The 21,779-nt window shown below is 27.9% G+C and overlaps 1 protein-coding gene across 1 annotated transcript; it reads left to right on the plus strand.

Moving 5' to 3' along the window:
* Positions 1-694: 694 nt before the first annotated feature.
* Positions 695-1,294, plus strand: LOC145952107 (putative F-box protein At3g16210). Its single transcript, XM_083064332.1, has one exon. The coding sequence runs from the start codon at positions 695-697 to the stop codon at positions 1,292-1,294; it is 600 nt and encodes a 199-aa protein (XP_082920458.1).
* Positions 1,295-21,779: the final 20,485 nt, after the last annotated feature.

The following is a 21,779-nucleotide window of genomic DNA, read 5'->3' on the forward strand; positions in this document are numbered from 1 at the left end:
TTTACGAAATAATTTGTGTATTATTGTAGCCATGTAAGTCGAAACTAATTTCCTTCAAGGTACGTTCTATGGTCAACATATGTATTATATGGTTGATCAGCGAAGCAACATATAAAAATGTGATTGTAAGGCTTCCATTGGTCTTGGCTCAAACATGGATTAATATCATTACATATATTTAAAAAAATTAACGGTCTTCATTAATTTTTAAATATTTTAATAAATCTGTATACAACATCACGAAATGTATACTTCAACTAGTCTATTATTGTATACAACATCAGAAGAATTTAGCCTCAATCAGGATTTGAATCCAACAATTTTAAGTTTTCTTGAAAACTGTGAAGTACAAAACTATTACATACAATCAATAAATAAACGTCCAACTGTTTTTATACATATAATTTATACTCCACTTAAATCCACTTAAAACAAAGCACTCATTAAAATTAAATAAAATGGCTGCAAATTAAAATTAACGGTTGTAATCTACCGGACGTGGGAGCCAAGGAGCCAAGGGAGGTGCAGTTATTGGGAAGAGACGTCGGTATGGGGATGCGACTTGTAGTATAGATATAACTCTTTGTATGTCATTTTTCGTATAAATATGACCAAAGGGATTTGTTAGTCATCATTGCTTTACTGCACAACAAAAACTGTACGGTCATTATTTACAGTAGAATCACCCTGAAAAATGGCACTTCCAATCGAGTTAATAGTTGAAAGTTTTGTTCGGGCATGCGTCAAATCCGTGTGCAGAGCCAAAGCCGTGTGTAAACTTTGGTTTTCTTTGTTTGCCCAATCTGACTTCGCAAAAAGGTACTACAAAGAATCCAAAATCGTGAAAAAGGTTATGTTCTTTTCATGTTTCCTGAAAGAAGTACTATCCGTACAGGCAAGCAAGCCTCTTCTTGCTGCAGACGCAAGTTGCATTCTTCCGTACCCAATAACCTACTCCAATGCGTACATGAAAATTATTGGTACATGCAGGGGCATGATACTTATTTGGCTTCCTACATACTTCTTCATTTGGAATCCCTCAACCGGGTTTACTCGTTCTTTTTTTCCATGTCCACGTACTATAATGAAAATCTGTGGTGATTATTTTGGTCTGAACTACTACGGATTTGGTTATGACCGATCTGAAGACAATTATGTTGTGGTTCAAATTTATCTTAGTAAATGTGATCCATCTCATCGCGCAGTCGTGTATTCTGTGAATGGTGCTTCATGGAGGGATTTCGAAGATGACTCCCTTTTGACAATTACCTATCCTTGTATTTCTGTTCATTAGGGAAGTATGGGACTCTATTTTGGCGATTGTCTTCACTGGATTGCTTCCAACTGGGAAAGGAATGTTGATGTTATTTTGGCTTATAATTTAATTGAGTCAAAATTTTATCAACTAAATATTCCTACTGAAGTTAAGTTAGAGGACTATAGTCTTTGTTGTTTGAGAATTATAAGAGATTGTTTGGCATTTTGTACTGTCATGCGCGATGAAAGCTAGGACTACATGGTCGAGATATGGGAAATGAAAGAATACGGTGTCGACACGTCTTGGACTAAGTTGACATCTATGCAAGTCGGTAATGAGTTTCCAGGATTTATGTTGCCAGCGTGTTCTTCAGATGATTCAATTTTATTTGTCAACAATGAAACGGGACTTTTCGGCACATGGAATGCAATAGATGAGACCTTACAATATAGGAATTTTGGTCATGTGACGCAATATGAGCACGAAATGATAGTGTGTGAAGAGACATTGCTTTCAACCTAAGTTTAATGTAATTTTATTATTTTTATGCTCTTGTTACATTATTTTATGTATTTTAATGTTTAGGATGATGTATTCATTTATTAAACATATTATGAATTGCAATTTCTTTACTATATATTATATTATATCAATTTAATATTTTATATTATACATTTGATATTATATATTTTTTCAGTGCAATTTCAACGAACAACTTCATTAAAAAAATGGCTTATTCAATACTTTAAAAGTGCTTATATCATATAAAGCAATTTTTTTAAAAATAATTACATAACAAAATGCCTTATTCATCAAATCAAGTAATCAACATAATCAACTCATTAATGAATGACCTTATAAAATAAATTTAACAACATCAAAAATACATCACTTTGGCTACAATAAATAACAAATAAACCATATCCATAACAAATACTGATAATATGTTTAAAATTATAAATAATGAAAAACAACATACAAAATATATACATAGATTTTAGTCATCCGTCACATAGATACAACTATATCATAAGAAAACATCTACATTAAGATGAACACATTCAATATTTAGGAACAAATGATTATGGTTAATATGCTTACAATAACCCTTAAAACCTACTTACTTGTTCAATTTAAAAATAAAAATTCCCCCTGATCACATTTTAAATGAATGAACAATAAATGTCCAAAATGTGTCAAAGTAATTGCCTGATCAACTACCTGAAAATTAAAAAATATCAAGTATTAGTATTGTTCATAGGTTTATTTCATAATGGTTAATGAAACGAATTTGACTATATTGCACCTTATCCGCGATGTTCTTCAACAGATAGGTATATCTTGCTTTCTCCTTTAACTTTATCAAAAATCAACAAGTCCCCATCAACTAAGTTGTTATTTCTTGCAAACTCATACCAACCACTCCCAAATAAAGTCTGATATTTGTAGTTTAAGAGTGACCACCTTAATTGTCTACCACTTGGAAGTACAATATCAACGTGTCTTTGACTATTCTCTTCTCCAAGAAACTCATTTCTCCTAATATCAGCGGGAATGGGCTAAATTTTTTTTATTCAATAAAATGAAAATAATTAAGTATGTAATAAATTTATTAATTATTAATGCTTCATCAAATTAACAACGAAAGTCAAACTTACCAAAGCTCCTTTCAGATAAGTATCTGTCACTATGGTTTCCCAACCAACAATTTTTCCTTCACTATTTAGTTTGTCATGGAGTTTGTCTTCGTCTATTGGAAAAGGAGGCAATGGAATGAAATAACTTATGAAATGGTTGTAGTCGATGTAATCAAAATGAGCATTGCATGTTCCATGAGTATAAAAGTTATCTATAACTTCTGCGATTCCGTTGATAAAAAAAGTAGTCATCTTTCCATTTGTAACCGTTCGCTCAACGTCGGTTGCCATGATTCTGCTATTGTTGTCTTCAACAAAGACTTTGTCATTAATTTCATGACCCCATTTTTGCATGAAAAACATGGGGACTTTAATCTTCGTCTTCAATGCAACCAAAAAATAACAACCAAATAAATATTAGTATATTTTGCAATACGAACAAATGATAACAAAATGAGATAGTAATAGTTTAAAATGACAAACCTCTCCTTTTCGAAGTAAAACTTCAAATGATTCTTTGATGTTGTCTATGTTAGCCATGAGAGAAAGCAGTAACGAACACAGAAACGAAAACTAACTCACAGAAACGAAAATGGCTTTAAGAAAAAGCAAAATGGCTTTAACGTTGAATTTATTACCTGTGCACAATTACCAGTTTTTGTTTTCGTAACTCAAGGATTATATTCTGCAAAATCATAAATATTTGATTCTGGTGTCAGAATTTTGTGATTTACAATAATGATGCATCGTCCTAATAATGTAAACGTCAAATCTGACTTTGCCAAGCAAAAAAACAAGAAGCAAGAATTTGTAGCTTTTACAAGGCATCTAACACCGACCCAAAATCTGCCTTAATAATGATAATATCCCTAATAATGATAGTATCCCTGCACGAGAATCGTATAGGTGACGTTACATGACAGGTCGTGTATCCTCACATGCCTGGTACATGGGTTCAGTTGTTACATCACAGGTCGTGTATCTTCACATGCCTGCTACATGTGTTGAGTTGGTCCAAATACTTTACCAAATGCCAAATGCAACCACTTCCAACATTTAACTTCGTTTCCAAAAAAAAATTATTACCATGATGACCCCTCATACATTTATATGTGTGTGTGTGATTAATTAGTAGATTAAATGAGCTACATAGATGGATAGATACTTAATTAATAACAATTAAATAATTAAAATGAAAAATACAATGATTAATGACTACATACATGGATAGATAGTTAATTAACAACTAAATAAAATAATTAAAATAAAAAATACAATGATTAATCTGTACATAGATGGATACATACTTAATTAACAACTAAATTAAATAATTTAAATAAAAAATACAATGATTAATCACTACATAGATGGATAGATACTTAATTAAGAACTAAATAAAATAAATAAAACAAAAAATACAATGATTAACCACTACATAGGTACATGGTTAATTAGTAGATTAAATGAGGTACATACATAGGTAGATAATAAACCATTAAATCAATTAAATTTGCAAGTTGGTATGAATCATCTTTAATTGGACAAATTTCAGTATTTTATGTTTAATATATACATGTGTACGTAGTATTCAAAAATGTTATGCATTATACTTATTTTTTATTGCATTGGTTGAATAAAGTTATTGGTACTAACTTTCTTACGTTTAAATATTCAAATTAAATGTTATATATACATATGTTGTTTAAAATTTATTAATATATGTTATTCTATTACAAAATTGAAGTTCAACGTCAGCATGGTTTATTAATCATTTAATTTACAGAATTAAACCCCTGTTTACATCCAGTGATTTACTATTTACGAAGAAGGAAAGGCGAAGAAAAGGGGTGTTTGTTTCCGGTAATTTGCAACGATGGAAAGGCGAAGAAAAGGGGGAAGAAGCGTCGTTGCCATCCTCGCACAAAAGCGAAAAAACGAGAAGAAAGCCACGTAAGATTTGTAAAAACCCGTAAATACCCTGCCCAAAACCTAAAAAGACATTAAAAATTGAAAAAAAAATATACTACCATCATAATCGATTATGCATGGTGCATAATCGATTATGGGCTGACATAATCGATTATACTGAGCCATAATCGATTATATCAATGCATAATCGATTATATATGAGCATAATCGATTATGCGCTGCATAATCAATTATGTACATACATAGTCGATTATGTACATACATAATCGATTATGTACATACATAATCGATTATGCAATAAATTAAACTCAATATCATTGTCATATGAAATAAATTCACAGTCAAAAGTATGAAAGAAAGACAAATTATAAAGTAGTGCTCGTTTGGATGACCACAAATTTTGGTAACCGACATTCGAGGATCTTCATAAGGAAAAAGGAGTCAGTGATTACAACTTAACATCTAAATCTAACGTTTTCTTTTTCATATATTAATTTTCCATTTCAATTAACTTCTATTTATTAAATCTGAAATAATATTTTACATAAGAATGTTTTTTAAAATTGTTTTTTGAGAAACAATTTTAACATTTTTCTTAACCTTTTATCTAATTAATTTCATCTTTGTTTTTGAATTAATTAAATTTTAATATTTTTAAAATAAATTATCAATAGATAAAAATAATTGTGTTATAATATAAATTATTGATCTTAAATTACCATAAGAAAAAATTATTAAATAATATATACAATCTACCAAATTGTTTTTTTAATAAATTTTAATTAATAAAAAAGTGTATTTAAAAGATTGTAACTAAAAGTGTATTATTAGTATTTCTTTTATTATTTTTATATTATATTTTAGTGTATATATAACACATCCTAAATGAATTAATTTATATTATTGAAGGTTTGCATTTGCATTGTAGTGGCCTAGTAGGTTAACATATTATAAGTTTACATATTTAAATAAGAAAATATTAAATTTCGAACGGGCCGTTCTGGGTAGCAAATTTTGGGACAGGAAATGAGTCCAGAACGGGTCGTTCCACTTTTGGAACGGGCCGTTCTGGCCACATTAACTACTTAATAAATAATTATTATTTAATACTCTTTTTCATATATATATATATATATATACAAAATATTAATAGTTAATATATAATACCTTAAATTAAATATAATTATTTAATATTAATATTTAATTTATATATATATATATTAAATATTAAATATTTAATATATATATATATATATATTTTATTTAAGATTTAATTTATATATATATATATAAATTAAATATAAGTTAAATATGAAAATTAAATATTAATATTTCTATCTTCTCACTTTTATATATATTAAAGTTTGTTTATCTATTTTTAAGGTTTATTGTACATATTTTTTATATTAAAAAAATTTCTATTATTTAAATATTGATATCAAAAAGTGAAAATATAAAAAAAATAAAATAATATGTGTTTATAAAATTAAAATAATAACACTTTTTATTTTTATTAATATTAATATTATTTATTATAATTAGTATCATTATTATTTATTATGATTCTTATTATTTTTTTAATATTTATTATTATTCTTATCATTATTTTTTTTTTAAATTATACCTATTAATATAATTTTATTGTAATTATTATTATTTACAATAAATAATATTATACTCATTTTCAATCCAAGGGTAAAAGTGTAAATTATATATTCATTTATTAAATTTGTAATTTTTATCTATCATTAAATTTAAAGTAAATATTTAAATTAAATTTTTTTAAATTAATATTTTATAATTTTTTTAATTAAAATTTATATATTTATCTTTTAATTATAATAATTATAAACTTTATTTAACTGACTTACTAGTAAATACAACCAAAAAACATATTAATCGTATATTGTCCAATTATTAAGAGCATGTTTGGTTTATCGTTGAATTTCGTTAAACGGAGCAAACACACATTCCAAAGCACCAAACTGAGAAGTAACATATTCTCAGAATGTTTGTTTTATCGTTAAAAAGTCACAAATGGCCGTTAAACGTGAATGATCCAAATTATTGCTTTGTCATTTGGTGTTTTGGAAAGCGTGTTTTTACGTTTTTGTTAAAAACAACGATTTTGGATGGTAAACCAAACACACACTAACCGTTTAACATCACACACTTAAATGAATATTTTTATTTGAAAGGAAAAATATCAAACAAACTTTATTTTATGACATTGTTAAATAAAAAAAAATAAACACTTATTTTTAATTAAATTAATATATTATTTCATTAAAATTATTTAATTAATATCATTTAAATATATCAGTAATTCTCACTCATTCGAACAAAATTTTGTATCCTCAGTTCCTCACTTAAGACGTCGCAAGTTGCTTCATTTCTTCTTCAATTCAATAAACCCATGGCAGTATCAGTGTATCACTATCAATGCCGTATATCATAATTGCTGTGCTACCTTCATTCGTACTGTGCTGGCATGACTACTGCCACTTTTCTTGCACAGATTCATCATTTCCAATGACTACATTAAATATAATTAAATTTTTATATATTATATATTATCGTCATAAAAAAGGTGAACCCCTTTATTGCATTCTTCGAAGAGTAATCATTACTCACCGCTTGTAAAATATAAGACTGACGGTTTATTTGCATCAGAGACAAATAAATGTAAAATTGTTCCCTTTCATCTTCTTCATCTAAAAAGTAAAACTCTCTCATCTTCTTCATCTAAAAAGTAAAACTCTCTCATCTTCTTCTCTCTCATCTACATACATGGCTGATGATAACGCCGTTCCTCCAAACAAAAATCCTTTGTAAGTTTCATTTATGTTGTTATTGCCTGTGTTTAGGGATTTCCAGCTGTTGGAGATATTTGTCTTTCAACTTTTTATTGTAAATTTTTTTTTTGTCATCTTCTTCCCTCTTATTTACATACATGGCCGATCATAGCGTCGTTTTTCCAAACAAAAATTGTTTGTAAGTTTCATTTATGTTGTTATTACATGTGTTGAGGGTTTTCCAATAGTTGGTGATATTTGTCTTTCAACTTGTTTTTGTAAATTTTTTTTCTCATCTTCTTTCCTCTGATTTACATTCATGGCCGATCATAGCGTCGTTTTTCGAAACAAAAATCATGTGTAATTTTCATTTGTGTTTTTATTGCATGTGTTTAGGGTTGTACTTGCTGATATTTGTCTTTCATCTTCTACTTCAATTTTTTTTGTCATGTTCTTCCCTCTAATTTACATAAATGGCCTTTTCATAGCGTCATTTTTGCAAACAAAAATCGTCTATAAGTTTAATTTATGTTTTTATTGCATGAGTTTAGCCTTTTACAATAATTCTTCATATTTCTTATTTTTTCCAGATTTCAAATTTTTTTTTTAAAATAAAGTTTCATTCTATGCATTAAGTTATTTTATTGCTTTTAAGATTCACAATTTATCTTATTTCAACATGATTAACCCAAATGAAAATGTTCATTATTATTACTGTCTTCCACTGATTGCATGTATGCAGAATGCATAGGATTTAATTTTTAATTTGATGATAAATGCTATTTTCTTTATTGTTAGGCCATTGGTAACACACTTCAGTTCTTTTCTGAGTCCAAAAAAGGTATTTAATGTTATTATAATTTTTTTTTATATATTTATAAACAAATTTTTGCATTATATATGTCATTGTTAATTTATTTATATATTTTTGTTTGCAGGGAAAAATATTTTGGAAGTATGTATTTTATAAACAATGGAAAGGGAAGTTAAGTGTATGCGAAACTGTTGATCCAAAAGGAAACACTTTCACTGTTGGTTTAAAAAATATTGGTCCCATAGTCGGATTTTTTGAAGGAGTAAAGGAAATACTCCAATTTTATGGTATAAAAAAAAACATACAATTGATTTTTGGTATAAAGGTAATAGTAGATTTGATATGCGAATTTTTAATATGGCTGGTGAAGAAATTATTTATCCCCACAATCCAAACATTGAAAATATAAGGTGAGAATTAATTTACAATATTTATTAACTTGTTTATTGTGATACTTTTAATTAATTGAATGTTCAAATTTTTTGTTATCAGTAACAATTACATAATACAACAAGCCAATGAGGATGAAGCAAGAGATCTGGAACTAATAATTCCACCACCACCACAACCTAATGACGAACCGGAACATAACCTGCCAATATATCCACCATGGTATTTGACTCTAACAAAGGCAGCAGCTACAGGGAAACAACCATTGGTGAGTTAATAAATTAGTTAAAAAAAATTTATTATTGAACTTTCAATATTTTTACTGAATAATTAATATAAGTAACATATGATTATTAATATAATATACTTTACTAATTATTATTCAACTGTTTGCTGGCAGAATTTTATTGTTAAATACGTCGTTGCTTGGAACATAAATGATTATGCATATTGTTTTTTATTTGATGTCAATCAAAAAATACAATATGAATCATATATAAGCAGAAGATCGTCCCGCCATGCTAAAGAGTGTTATTTGAGTTCTGCATGGATGCAATTTATGAAGTCTGGAAAATTCAAAGCGGGTGACGTCCTCAAGTTGGAAAAAGTTTTTCACTATGAATATCTACTGATAAACGTTTTGAAAATTTAGTTGTTGTTGTTATGGGGTATCGATTAAGATAATTTTTTTGTTAAACATTCGTAACTTTTATAATTAATTTTCATGAAATTTATCTGATCTGCATTCTTTTAATTCCAATTACCATAAATAAAAATATATATTATTTTGTAACCTAATTAACAAATTACCTTAATTTAATTTAATATATTACAAAATTTGTCAACTGACATTATTTTTTTACTTATTAATTAAATGTTCCATTATTCATATTTTTAAAAATATTTATTTATAGAATTTTGAAATGATTATTGTCCTCTTTTGAAAAACAAAAATTGTACATGTTTGTAATTGAATTCCCAAACCCTATCAAATTATTGTGTTAATAATAAATAATTATATAATTAAATTTTTAATACTAATTTTTTATATGATGTCATTATTAATTACTGCATACATCTGAAATCATCATTGCTTATTGGAATGATTTAATTGCAGGCATAACCCTCATGAAATGTCTTTCAGTACATAGGTACATGGTTAATTAATAGATTAAATGAGGTACATAGATAGGTACATAATTAACCACTAAATCAATTAAATAATATATATACACACACATATATATAGTTAACTAGTACATTCAACAAACAAGATACAAAAAAATTGTTTTGTAACTTCCCAATATTCATTCCAATGTCAAAAACTGAAACAACGTGCCATAATGGGGTAATTTCAAATTTTGTTGTCAGTTTTCTTTCTCAGACTTATATATACATGTTTGCCCCATACGACAAATACACCACAATCAAAACTATTGTTTTTCTTTCAAACTATTATTCGTTCAAATGGACTAGTCTATTGCTCATATTTCGGAAGAAGAATTGGAAACTCTGAGAGACGTAAAGAATCGGGAGATTTATTGCGAATACGTCCCTGGATACGTAAGTAATAAAAATTATTTGTTTTAAATTCTTCATATTAAATTATATTTCTAAATAAACAGTATAATTGGTTCTTGTATTTAATTTATCTTTTCTTTTGTTGTATGTAGAATAAAACAAGATTGCCCAACTTATTTTCTATTGATTTCTACGATGATATCAAAGACGTAGTTACTCTGGAAGATCCTTACGGTAATTCTTTTGAATGTTCTGTGAAGAAAAAGAATGGTCGGGTGTATTTAACTGAAGGAACTGAACCTATTGGCCCTTTTTATGGCCTTCATAGAGGGGGTTGGCTAACTCTGACATTTTTGGATGCAAATTATTTTGCAATGTTAATTAAAGATAGGTGTACTGGACATTCCACAGCCTTCTGAATATTTTCATAAGCTGTATAAACATATGAATGCTGATGATCTTACCACATCTACTCTGGTATGTAATGCAATTAAATATTTTCCATTATTTTTTTTTATATTTATAATTTAATTTATTACTTAATTTATGAAATACTTGATTTTTTGGTTTACAGAAACTGCCAATGGGTTTTTGTCAAAATGCTATTTCAAAAACTATCAACAATATTGATTTAGTTGATCCAAAAGGCAACACATTTCAATGCATTATAGCTTGGGAAAGTGGATCAAATCTGCATTGCAATTTAACTGGAGGATGGACTGACTATTGCCAGGTCAACAATATCAAGGAAGGATCTACTATTTTATTTGGAGTATTGAAGGACAATGATAATTGTATTTACTCTACTTTTATTTAAATTTGCAAGTTGGTATGTATCATCTTTAATTGGACAAATGGAACATCTATAATTTCAGTATTTTATGATTAATATATATGTGTGTACGTAGTATTCAAAAATGTTATGCCCAATTATTAAGAGTTTAAGATCACACACTTAAATGAATATATTTATTTCAAAGGAAAAATATCAAACAAATTTTATTTTATGACATTGTTAAATAAAAGAAAATAAACACTTAATTTTAATTAAATTAATATATTATTTCATTAAAATTATTCAATTAATATCATTTAAAAATATGAGTATTTTAATATTCTGACTCATTGGAACAAAATTTTGTATCCTCACTGTATTAGTAATCATGGATATTGGATAGGCTTAAGACGTGGCAAGTTGCTTGATTTCTTCTTCAAATCAATAAACACATGACAGTATGACTATCAATGCCGTATATCATAATTGTTGTGCTACCTTCATGCGTACTGTGCTCGCATGACTACTGCCACTTTTCTTGGACAGATTCATCATTTCCAATAACTACATTAAATATAATTAAATTTTATATATTATATATTATCGCCATAAAAAATTAACGGTATGTGGCTAAATTAAATATTCAAAACGTATGGTGCTAAAATGCTATCTATCCGTCCATATTCAGAAGTTGTTCTATGGGAAGTCTTTTGTTAGTTCAACCATTACCCAACCTAAACAAATATTGTCGGACAAAATTTTTCCTAAAACCGAAAATACAATGTTTATTTTGTTCTTCCAAATCTAATTAGTTTACTATTCAAACATGTCTTGTCTTTTATATTAATCAATCTATCATGTATTTAATATGATGTAAATCAAATTTACTATCCTTATATATCATAAAATCACAAAATTCTGGTTTGGATTAGATTCAGATTTTTTAAAATTAACACAATTTAGGTTCAAAACCAATTGACATTTTTCTAATAGTTAAATATTTAATTGGGCAATCAAACATCCGAAACATCAAATTTTGTAAACATGAATCATCACAAAATCAAAACTACGACCATTATAACAAATGCATAATATAATATAATATATAAAAACGTCAAATATATAAAAATTGAACTTAGTCAGTTTGAAACCCTAAGCATAATGTTTATAATATATGATAACAAAGCAGATTGACTTTGTTAATCAAGTGTTCATAACAGCAAAATATTATAAATAAATCCTAAAACATAAATATTAAAATTACCATAATCAATTCTGAATCTTCATAACATGGGCCAAATTGCGTCTATCATGAGGAAATGAAAATTGAAGTTCATCTTCTGTAACAAACTTATTTTTGTAACAAAAAAACTTCCAATCTTTCCCAAGTTTTACAGATTTCCTTCCCTCAGAAAGAATGATGACAGAACATTTCACCATCTCCACAGGACCACAAATATTTAATGTTTTCCATCTTCTCTTACGCAAATGATCTCCAAAATCAACCGGCAAGCTTTGTCAGAAAAAAAAAATAATTTTGTACTTTCCCTATTCATAAAAAAAGGTTATATTTTTAAAAAGACAAAAATTAAAATATACTGACCTATTGTCTTCCAGTTGCTTTGTTCTCAGTCAGCACTACTTTGAACACTTTTTTCGTATAGGTTGGTGGCCGACTTTCAGATGGAGTTACCGGTTTAGGATTACGAGATGAACGCGAAGGGTTTGCAGCTTCATCTATGGATTTTAGGTTCGATGGCTTTCTCCATACAGTAATGTCAAACAACCTCAACCCTACGTAGCGAAACATGATGGAATGATCTCCGGTCATCCCATAAAAATTTCGCAAGAAACCCCAACCATCTGTCAGTAGGGCTTCTTCCCGGATGACTTCACATTTCAATTCGTGCTTGTTTTCCATTTCATCAATTAGTGTCCAGATACCACCCAATTCATCCTTAAAATCGTTCCAGAAGTCTTCTTCTACTTTTCCAAAAGGCTAACGAAGAAAACTAAAAATTGTCAACCAAATAACTTTAAAAACGTAAACAGAATCTTAAAATTACCTTTTTTTTCCGATGAAACGTCACGAACCACCCTAAAGTCTTCATCTCCTTAATCGATGTTTGTCTTCTTGCCGCCATTGCTCTCTAACACAAAACAGAGATTTCACGAAACCTTCTGTTTGACGGTTTGGCTTTAGGAATTTTGAAACAATGAGACCTTTTAACTTCTAATTACTAATACCCAACAGTCACCCAAGCGGAACCAAGCCACTAAATAATTGGATTACAAGGTCTTGTAGGCCCATATTACATTTATCCTTTTGGGCTTTAGGATTATTAATTGGATCATCATATATATATATATAAACACCACCTTAGTAATTTTTGTACTCGAATTCGGTTACTTAAAATTTGGCCCATGTAAAATTAATAAATGGGCGACGTTTACATTGCAATTTCCTTAGATTAAAAAACTTAAATATATTTTTACTTTTTTTAACATACCTATATTATAAATAATAAATACTAAATTACTTCATGCTAGAACTACTTCACTTCGATATTAAAAAAAAATTCCTAAACTATATGTACATTAACTATTTTACATTTTACTACTTTCTTAAAATTCCTGAACCTAAGCTAATTACTTTGATCCTACTGTCGTTAATTTCATCACAAACCAATTTTAACTAGTCATAAATGGTTAGAAGATGAATTATGTATTATCGTAAGCTTCTTCAATTCAAAAATTGCATTCATGTTACATTACTAAATTAAATTAATTGAAATAACCCAATTCACTTTTAAAAAAATGTGAAACTAACAATAAAAAATTAAATATTCCTCATTTCATTCTAAATGTCACTCTTGCATTATTCACATTCTCATATGAACCTAATAACCTTTCAACAAACCATCATTTTTTCCTACGTATTTCCAAACTAATTTTTCATGCACTTCGAATTCAAAATAACATAAACGTACATTTCATTTAATACTAAATCAAACTTCAAAATAACATAAACGTACATTATATTTAATAGTAAATTAAACTAATCACAATATTTAACAATTGTTCTTCATATCATTATAATTCCAGCCAAGACAAACACTATGATCCAAACCACAATAAATTTGTTCCTCATTTTAATCTCATTTGTTTTCACCATCTTCAAAACATCTATCACCATTTCTTCCACAACTTCTACCTTCTTATTTGTAACATTTAACTCCTCTCTCAACTTGTCAAATTTAACCTGTAACTCAGATATATCACAAATATGCCCAGACACTATTGTTTGTAATTCTTCCACTTGATCCATTTCGTTGCACCATTCAAAAAATCGACAATGACTATTTGTCCCGTTATATCTTCCACAACCATAAAATTTTCTCCCTGGATTCTTACGAGTTTTTGAGTATTGTATCCTACTTTGAATACCACAATAACATAAAGGCATTTCCCTTGGTAATGTGGATAACGTAGTCCTGCTTGTATGTGAAGATGCGGAATTCTCCATTTCTGATATCTAACAAATATAAATACCATGGACAAACATTATCATAACCAATAATGCTTACCACAAATATTGTCAAACCACATTAATAAAACAATAATTACAACGACACAATCACAACACTATCAAATTGGAAAAATAAATTACAATATAATTTTTTACCACCTCGATCAACAATCCATAATAATGCCTTCACAACGAAATACAACAACACCTACATGACTTATTAATACTTACTAAATCTGCAAAAAAATAATAACCATAACAAAATCACATAACAATATGAATCCTAACAACTCACCAAATAAACCAAACAATATTCACGCATACGCTTAATCGTGAAACCAACACTACATGACCAGTCAATTAAAGAGAATTCGAGCACAACTCAAAACTTATTACAACTTAATCGCACAAAATGGAACTTACCACTAACTGTTCACTTCAGAATCGGGGTGCCTATCCCCCGGAACCACACCCAAAACTTGAAAATTAGCTGAGGATAAGAACCTGCAAGGATTTCAAATGCAAAGAGAGACGACCTTTCATGAGGAGAAGAACCTGGAAGGATTTCAAATGGAAGCAAACCCACGGTAACGGAGACAACATTTCATGAACACAACAACATCCATGCCAACAAAATGGAAACACAGACACAACAAGAACATGGAAAAGGGAAAGGACACAATTTCGCCGCTTAAGAGAACAAGATGGAAACAAAGACAAAGTAACACACACAACATTTGACCAACAGAACAACATCCATGAGGAGAACAACAAGGAAACGGAGATACAACACCTGATCCAACGAAACACGGGGATGGGAAGGGAAACAACCTTGGCTTAAAGAGAAGAACATGGAGCCAACAAAACACAAAAGGAAACAGGAACCTTCGATTAAAAAGAAGTAGATGGAGCCACTTTTCAATGCAAACAAAATGAGGTGGCATGCATTTACAAATTGGACAAAAGAGGGACCCTCTATTCGGGTTGGTTTGTTGGATCATGGTGCAGGGGCGGATCAGATCCAATTACCCGATTTCAGGTCAAAGTTTCAACACCCTGGGTGACATGGAGTAAGTGGTCACATGGCATTACCTGATTGGCTGTCCGTACAGAGGGCACCAAAACCCTCTATTCCGAAAGGGCACGCAAGTAATCTCCATATTCTATTAGTTTTGGTCTGTTTATATTTCATATTTGAAGAAAGGCAATTTTAAATTTACATCAAATTTAAAATATAAGGTAAAAAAAATTATAACAAAATCAATATTAGACATCTTTATCACTATTTAGCAATTCCAAAATAACAATTATTACTTGACTCAGTAATAAGAAATTAATATATATCACATTTTAAGTTCAAATTTTGTTCTTTCAAAAAAAATATATTGTCATCACTATAATTAAAAAAAAAATTACTGCTAAAGGACACGGAGTTTGAAGAATTATTGTTCTTAGCATGAGATATAGCCCGTGATACTTTAAATACCCGGAGATTGACATGTTTTCATTGATCTTCGAAAATAATTTTTTTAACAACATATTTCGAAGATTTCATAACTACTATTAATGTTTAGTGTTCAAATCTCAATTTAATTAAGCAATACAAAAGTTAGTTGTGTTTTTCTTTTTTGCAATTTAAAGTTATTTTTGACATCTATAAGACCATCAAACAAATTACTAATCACTATGTTTTGTCATTAATTTTAGACACTTCATTGAATATATATGTTAATTAAATGCAAACTTAATATTAACATTAGATATATTTTTGAGTTGTTATTAATTATATTGATTTAAATTATTTTAGATGATGTTAGAAAATTTTTAAGTTCATAGTTAATTGACAAGTCAAAAACATATACAGACAAATATTTAAAGCTCTTCTAAGTAAATTTTTAATATTTTGAGAATATTTTATCTTCCTAATTATAAAATGAAATTAAAAATGTGTTCTAACAATATTGTCAAGAAATTTAGATTAATCTAAAAAGTTACGAGAATAATATAAGATTGGTAGTCCCAAAACTAGAAGATAATGTTTAGTGGGGTTGCCTCTAATTTATCTATAAAATAAATGTGCACGATAAAAAAAGGAAAGAAATGATAGACAATTTTTTTTAGCTATTAGGGAAAAAAACTATCAATATCATATTTTCAAAAATAAATTGTGAGTTTTTCTCTCATATTGGTATAAAATAGCTACATAGATGAAAGAAAAAGGAAAGAAATGTCAATTAGTTATGTTTTCATTTCTTTTTTGTTTCCTTATTTTAATATTTATTTTGTTATTTTGGTATGTAAACCTTAGTTTATATGTGTTAGTTAAATATTAAAAGTTCATTCGTCTTTATGATTGAAATCTACTTTCTATATAAATTACAAGTTCATCAAAAACATAAATTGGAGATGAAATAGTTAATAGAGTATATTATGTTAAGCAATTAGTAAACTTTTTATATGTAATATAGTATAATATAGGAGAGAAAAAAAATATTATGACTCTATATATTTGTTCAAACAATAAAAATAACAAAAGTTATTAAAAAAGATAATGGTAATAATTTTTTTAGTAAGAGAAAATAATTATTCAATAGTAGTTGTTATTATAGAAAATAATGTGCAATGAGAGTTATAATAACGAATAAGAGTAAAAATAAAAATATTTTAAATAAATATAAGTAAATAAATTAAAAGGTGAACGAGTTTTTTTTAAATAAAAACTAAAACATGGTATAACATTTATATATAATATAAATTATTACGATAATATATTTATATTTGTTAACTTTTTTTTTTCTATTCTCCAATTTACTATTTTTTTAACAAAACAATTATTCATAACAAATGTTTCAAATTTAACAATAAAAATTACAATACTTATTAAATATAAATACCTTAAAATAACCTATTTTACAAGTTATATAAAAATAATAATATACAAATTAATAACCATTTGTATATATGTACAAGTTATGTACTAGTAATATAGTTAAATACAAAATTTAAGTAATATAGTTAAATACAAAATTTAAGTATAATTCCTTAAGTGTAGTTAGTGTTGTTCTCTAATTAAAGTTAAGATTTTGCTTCGATATTATGTAAGTGCATTTAATATAGGTCTAACTTTAATTAAAAAACAGCATCAATCATACCTAAAAAACTATACCAAAGTTTTGTGCTACAATTAAAAGAATTAATTAGTGGAATTAATATATTTTATTTTTGATAGGATATTGAGATATACTATAAGTCTTGACCTTTTGGATCAACTATTTCTTTAATCATATTATTGATATGAATGATCTATTACTTTCAATCCGGTTATATTATACATTTGAACAAGGACAATTTTAAATTTACATCAAATTTTAAATATAAACAGAAGGTAAATTATTTTTTATAACAAAATTAACATTAGATATCTTTATCATAATTTAACAATTACAAAATTAAAATTATTGCTTGACTTAGTAATTAAAATTTTGGGGATGTTATGTGATTGAGATTTTGAATGACAGTTTTAGTATGAAAAAGTCTTGTAGATTTTAATGAGTTTTAAAAGACTTTGTAAAAATATTATGACTTCCAGATTTGTTTTAAAAGACTTTTAAAACTTGAATTTTAACCAAGACTTTGTAATCCAAATTTTAATAGATTTTGATGGATTTATATCATAAGATTTTAAAGGATTTTATGGACTTCACATGAAAACATGAATTTACAATATTACAAGATTTAATAAAAAAATATAACATAAATAATAAAGAAAATTAAAATCAACAATAATTTTTCATCTTTTGACAAATAATTCACTTTAGTGTTTTCATAACTAACATTTCTTCACATATATAAAGTTATATTAATTCTCTATGTATTGACATACTCTTTTGCATGCACTTGAAACTGAACAATATGTTAAAAATTTATGGTATGGTAACATTGAAGATAAAGATTGTTCCACTAATTCAATTAAAAATTCATCAAAATGACATTTTTGCAAATAAAGTTATGTAGTGTTACATGTTAATACAAATTCAGCTCGTGTTTTAAATAAAAATAGAGGTTCTCACTTAAAATTTGTGAAACATAATTTAAAAATACTAAATATCCTCTCGGTTACATTTCTTAAAAATACATGACGTAAATTGAAAACTTCATTTTTATTTTGAGGGTTGTTAAATATTTCAATATTAAATTTTATTAAAATTAAACCGTTAAACTTTAATAATTTAAAATTTTAACAATAGATTATATTTAATAATACAAAAGTTATTTTAAATATTTAATAATTAAAAATAAATATTGATAAATTACACATCAATTGATAGATAAAAAAATATAGGAGGAGAAGAAGAAGAGATAAATGAATATAAAAAAAAAGAGAGAGAAGCAAGAAAGAAGGAGAGAGAGAAAAATATGAAACAAAGAAGAAGAAATAAATCATAGATGAATAAAAAGAAGAAAAATAAAAAAATTAAATCAGACATAGAAGAAAAGAAGAAAGAGAAATAAAAATAGCAAGCGAGAATGAAAGAGAAGCAAAAAGGCAAGAGAAAAAAATAAAAATTGAAGAGAAAAAATAAAAATTAAAGAGAAAAAATAATGTGAAATCTCAAAGATTTTGGTTATATTATTTGATAAGTAAATTACATGTAAATTATACTAAAATTTTTCACAAAATCTAGTATTCAAAATAATTCATTAAAATTTCTATATTTTTTAATGCCAACAATTTTTTCATGTAAAAAAAATTTAATTGAATACTATCAAATTGATAGACTATTAAAAAAATTGTTTATCTTATTTAAATATCATTAACTTTTTATAGACTCTTAAAAATATCTAGATTGTTTTTATTAAATAGCACTTGACTTTTTATATTAAAAAAATCTTAATTAAATATAACATAATTTTTTTATACTAAAAAATCTTAATTAAGTACTATAAATCCTTTTTTTATTAATAATTTTTTTAAATCTATTAAAATTTTAATCTAATATATTTTTCTAATATATATCACATCTTAAGTTCAAATTTTGTTCTTTCAAAAATAAAATAAAAAATTGTTGTCATTTCTATAATTAAAAAATAAATCACAGTTACTGTTAGGGGTACGGAGTTTGAAGAAATATTGTCCTTATCATGAGGTATGACCCTAATACCGTGAAGTGAAAGAACTGTGTAACTAAACCGGAATCAGAAAGAGAGACACAGAAGTGAAAGGTCAAAGAAATGAAAGTCGTACAATATTGTTAAGAACTTGAGAGTTGAAAACCTTCCTAGAAAATCCAATGGTTTAAAACTATTGTAGCTCATGCCCCTTCGAAATATATTAAAAAAGTCGTTCATTATTACAAGGTAGCATTAACTTTGAATGAACAAAGGCTACAGAACGATAGTAACAAAAAATTACAATATATAATTATCATAGCTAAATGTTTTGCTAATTACAGGTTACTGAGGGCATTAATTCCAGTAAGGTTTGGAGGCACAGTATATTAATGTCAAGAACAGAAGAAAAAAAAATGCATGAACTTGTTTGAGGATTAATGTGACACTTACACCACCTCCAGACTCTGAACTAGTCCAAGCGTAGGAATGTTTCCATTTTCCAATGAGTCGATTGCTTTCCAAAAGCCTGACCAAGAAAATAAATAAGTTCTTTTAATATCCGATAATATTAAATATATTTATTTCATCATTAAAAGGATCATCAAGAGAATAATATTGTCAAAGGATTTATAAGGATTTTCTATCTTGTTACTTAATTATGAACAATAACTCCTCATAAGAACCCTTCCAGGTATATTTTAGAAACGCAATTCAAAGTATAAATCATGTCATCAGTTCAAATGATAGTAGAGCTGATTCAGGTGAAGGAAAAAAAATTGCAAGAATGGAAAGTATCAGCACTCAACTCAGGTTTTCAAATGTATGAAATCAAAGTGTCAATTCATCTTCTTATTCTTATTGCGGCGCCTGTGTTTTTCCGCGCAAACAGTAACAGTAATATGTTCCGTGGGCTTTAAACATAGAGAAGCTTTTCTTTTTTATGGCAAATTTTGGTATTTATGTTCGTGTTGTTTACTCTGAGTATTTTTTTATTTATTTATAATTTTTATAACATAAGTGGATGACAGTGTAATATTTGTATTTCTAGTGTCAAGGGAGTGTAATTTATTCCAAGTAATTTGTATTTCCAGCCTTGGCAGAGAAGGCAAAGGTTGTAGAGCGGTTAGAGAGTGTTGACTAACCAGCGAAGATTGTTGGTGGGCTAGCCAAGTCTAAGAGTGGTGGTGGTTCTCAGAGGAAGCCTTATGATAGGCCCCAATCATTATAAGGGAGTCTTGTCACAAGGACCCTATTGACACAGCTAGGAGTGGGGGTTAGAGTGGAGCTGCTACTCTTAGATATTACAAATGTGGTGGACCTCACTTCATTCGTGATTGCCCTCATACCGAGAGCAAGTGCTTTAAGTGTGTCCAGATGGGTCACATGTCGACTAGTTGTCCTGTAGGTGCTAGACAGACCAGGAGTGCCCCGAGGGGTGATAGATCTACTATAGCTAGAAGGGCGATTTCCTTGACTGGAGTCGAAGCTTCCACTTCATCTGATCTAGTGAAGGGGAAGGGTAAAGCTTCTAGTAAGGTTGTGATGATGTTATTTGACTCAGGGCCTCCCATTCATTTATTTTATATACATGTGTTGAAAAGTTGGGTTTACTTGTACGTTATTTGGGGTTGAGATTACTTGTGTCTGGGCACGCTTCTGTTTCTATTGTTGCCTCTAAGATGTGTGTTGGTTGTCCCTTGGAGATGTGTGATAGGAAGTATAAGGTGAACTTGATCTGTTTGCCTTTAGTGGATATTGACATAATCTTAGGGATGGATTGGTTATCTGCCAATCACATTCTTATAGATTGTGCCAATATGGAGTTGGTTTTTCCCTTAGGGGGAGGATGAATTGTTGATTTCAGCTAGCCAAGCTGAAGTGATGTTGAGAGATGGAGCAGAGTGTTGTATTTTATTTGCTACTGTGAGTGTGGAAACTGAGAAGGTGATTAATAAGTAGGAGTTGTGAGGGAATTTTTAAAGGTGTTTTGGATGAGGTGTCTGGGTTACTCCTACTAGG

This window comes from Cajanus cajan, chromosome 9 (genome assembly GCF_000230855.2).
Source record: "Cajanus cajan strain Asha chromosome 9, NIPB_CcT2T_4, whole genome shotgun sequence".
Taxonomy (NCBI): Eukaryota; Viridiplantae; Streptophyta; class Magnoliopsida; order Fabales; family Fabaceae; genus Cajanus; species Cajanus cajan.

What these genes read in the sequence shown, in the direction of transcription:
- LOC145952107 (XM_083064332.1), top strand. Translation starts at nt 695, where the DNA reads ATGGCACTTCCAATCGAGTTAATAGTTGAAAGTTTTGTTCGGGCATGC.